This window comes from Zerene cesonia, chromosome 28 (genome assembly GCF_012273895.1).
Source record: "Zerene cesonia ecotype Mississippi chromosome 28, Zerene_cesonia_1.1, whole genome shotgun sequence".
Lineage (NCBI taxonomy): Eukaryota > Metazoa > Arthropoda > Insecta > Lepidoptera > Pieridae > Zerene > Zerene cesonia.
This window is the reverse complement of record NC_052129.1, coordinates 2,190,289-2,193,377: the sequence shown is the minus strand read 5'-3', so window position 1 is coordinate 2,193,377 and position 3,089 is coordinate 2,190,289. Positions and strand designations below refer to the sequence as shown.

General features: G+C 36.3%; 1 protein-coding gene across 1 annotated transcript in view; it reads left to right on the top strand.

The window, feature by feature from the left end:
* Positions 1-2,079, top strand: part of LOC119837691 (rho GTPase-activating protein 190-like) — a 3,336-nt gene extending 1,257 nt beyond the window's left edge. The window contains exons 2-6 of the mRNA XM_038363422.1: positions 30-118; positions 476-583; positions 941-1,015; positions 1,414-1,549; positions 1,913-2,079. Of these exons, the coding sequence (XP_038219350.1) occupies positions 30-118; positions 476-583; positions 941-1,015; positions 1,414-1,549; positions 1,913-2,064 (560 nt within the window). The 3' untranslated portion in view covers positions 2,065-2,079. The remainder of the gene's footprint in view (positions 1-29; positions 119-475; positions 584-940; positions 1,016-1,413; positions 1,550-1,912) is intronic.
* Positions 2,080-3,089: the final 1,010 nt, after the last annotated feature.

The following is a 3,089-nucleotide window of genomic DNA, read 5'->3' as shown; positions in this document are numbered from 1 at the left end:
ATTAAATTAGCGGAATGTTTTATTTACAGCGAGTGAATCCAGCGAGGGCAGTTCTGACGGTGAGACTCGACGCACAAGACCGCTGCCGCCACCACCGCACCATGAACCACCTCACAAGGTGATTATTAACACTATCATCCCAGATAGAAAAGCATATACGTTTATTTATACATATTATAAGCTCATTATCTGTTTGATAGTAAAGTTTCTGCCAAACATGGAGGTGTAAGAGATAAAATCACGTCTATATTATACGCACGTACAAATATATTTCATTGAATCTCTTGACACGGTTGTCCAAATAATTTTAAACCAAACGTGGAGCACCTTTGGCTCTGTACATAATTCCTCTATGCAGAAAGTTGCTCGTATTGTTATCGTATAAACATAAAACATAACATTGCGACAATTTTGCCTTATCGCCTACGTTTTGGTCCTTCGAGCCGGAAACATGTTACAAACATAAAATTCTCAGATGCTATCGGGCGACTACCCATCGTCGGCGCAGGATAATTCGTCGTCCTCCGCGGCGGACTCGCGTCGGCGCCCGCAGGCCTTCAGCAAACACGACCGGAGGCATAAGGTATGGAACGTGAGATTATATAAGGAGAAAAAGAATAAATAGTAATAATAAATAAAAAGAAAAATGTCACAGTCTTACATCAAAGGTAATCTTTAAGAAATATGGGGTAAGAAGATTATTGATTAAAGTATACATTAAAGATGTCTACCGTATTATGTTTACATGAAGAATTTGGTGAAACCATTTGTTGGTATATCATTGATGAAAATATGTCAATCGTATATAATAATTCATGGAGACTTTTTAAAAATGCTATGAAGCGACGCGCAATCATCTTCATAGCAAATTGAATTTATATTTATGAATGAAATTATAATAGAAGATTGATTGATTGATTAAAAGAAAATTCTTTTTCAGGAATTCAAAAATAAGGACAAGAAGAATTCATCGCAACTACAGAATACTGCGTCTCCGCAAAATTGGGGTCCGCAGGTACGTTTTCACTTAGTATTATTTTTATTTCAAGTTTCGAAATGTGTAATTGTTCTCTCACTGAGAATCACTAATCACTATTGCTATTATGGTAACATTTTAAGTAATGAGTATATATCATACTTATATTATTTATCTTTGATTAGTTATTATGAATGAACAGTTGTGTGCTGTTGTTGCTGATACGTAAGCGTATAAATTAAATACATGCATCATTATGAGGCCTAAGGCGCGAGTTAAAGACTTAAAATTTTAACACAAAATCGGTTGTTCTTGTTTTGTTCATGTAATTGACTATGTTATGTATGACCGTTTCAAAGTGTTTTAAAAGAAATATCGTAGAGTTATTTTTTAGTCAGTTAAGTCTAGTGAGTTTGAGTCGAGTGTGCATGTGTCAGGGCGCGCACGGCGTGCCGCTGTTCGTGGAGAAGTGCGTGCAGTTCATCGAGCGCGAGGGGCTCGCGTCCGAGGGGCTGTACCGCGTGCCCGGCAACCGCGCGCACGTCGACATGCTCTTCACCAGGTTCCGCGACGGTGAGACGACGCATGCGTGCTTCTCTTTCTCGCACGACACACACACACACACACACACACTGGACTGGGAAGGGTGACGAAAAGGAAACGAAATAAATTGAGTTTTCAATTTATCTACACTTTATTCACATCACCGCGAAACGCTGCAGGAAAACATCGTGAGGAAACCGGCACATCCAAAAACTTTAAACTGTTACAATTCGGCAGAATAATTCACAAACAATGAATTTTTTTATTTCTTTATCCTCTGACTTATCAGATTCTTACCAGTTAACAGTTAAAACTCCCCTATTGGGAAAAACTGAATATATTGTCTACATTTATTTAAGTTCACTTTATCAATGTATATGTCTATATTTTCAGATCCCAACGTAGACCTAGATGCGTTAGACATACCAGTGAACGCGGTGGCCACGGCGCTCAAAGATTTCTTCTCGAAGAAACTGCCACCTCTACTGGATGAGGCTAGCATGGCGCAACTTGAAGATATAGCTGGTAAGTTTTCAAGGATCTAATTAGTACATAAACAAACACTATTATTGTTTGTTTAACGTCGTGTTTTCCTATAATTATTACTAGCTGTGACCCGCGGTTGAAACCGCGTAAGTTCGTATCCCGTAGGAATATCGGTATAAAAAGTGCCTATGTGTTATTTCAGTTGTCCAGCTAGCTACGAAGCAAAATAGTATTATTATTCACCAATAGATGTCAGGAAAAAAAACACGAATAAAACACGAATATGACATTATTTCAGTTGTCCAGCTATCTACGAAGCAAAATAGTATTAGTATTCACCAATAGATGTCAGGAAAAAAAAACACGAATAAAACATAAATATGACATTTTCTAAAAAAAATTCCTAGCTAGATCGATTTATCGCCCCCGAAACCCCCTGTATACTAAATTTCATGAAAATCGTTGGAACCGATTCCGAGATTCCAATTATATATATATATATATATATATACAAGAATTGCTCGTTTAAAGGTATAAGATTAAAATATGTGATAATACTTTGTAAGTTAAAATTATGATGTCAATGGCAAAGTTGCTTTATTATAATATCAATAACTGTAGTTTTTAATTACCTTTAGATAGAACAAAATCTCTAGTGCAGTGTAGACTCCAGTAACGGTTTTCCTTCAGCCATTGGGGTATTGAGCAAATAAAACAACATGGAATATGAATAACGTGTGTCATGTAGTCTATAGGCATACATAATACACTTAATTTTCATATCGAAATGCTTATTTTCATTGAACTACTAGTTGCTTCGCGCGTGGGACATATATAGTATATGTCACTTGGTGAAGTTGCAGCTTTCCAATGGTGACAGAATTTTCGAAGTCGATCCAAAACATAAAAAAAAAAATGGTTGCCTGTAAAGGCGGTTTTACGGGCGAAGATTTTACGTGACAACGTCTTTTTCTCGGTAGAATATTTATTGATACGAATATTATTCAATTGCACAATAGGAACAAGGAATTGAATGAAAATAAGAATTGCACAAATTTTAACTATAGAAAATATATTTTGTTTA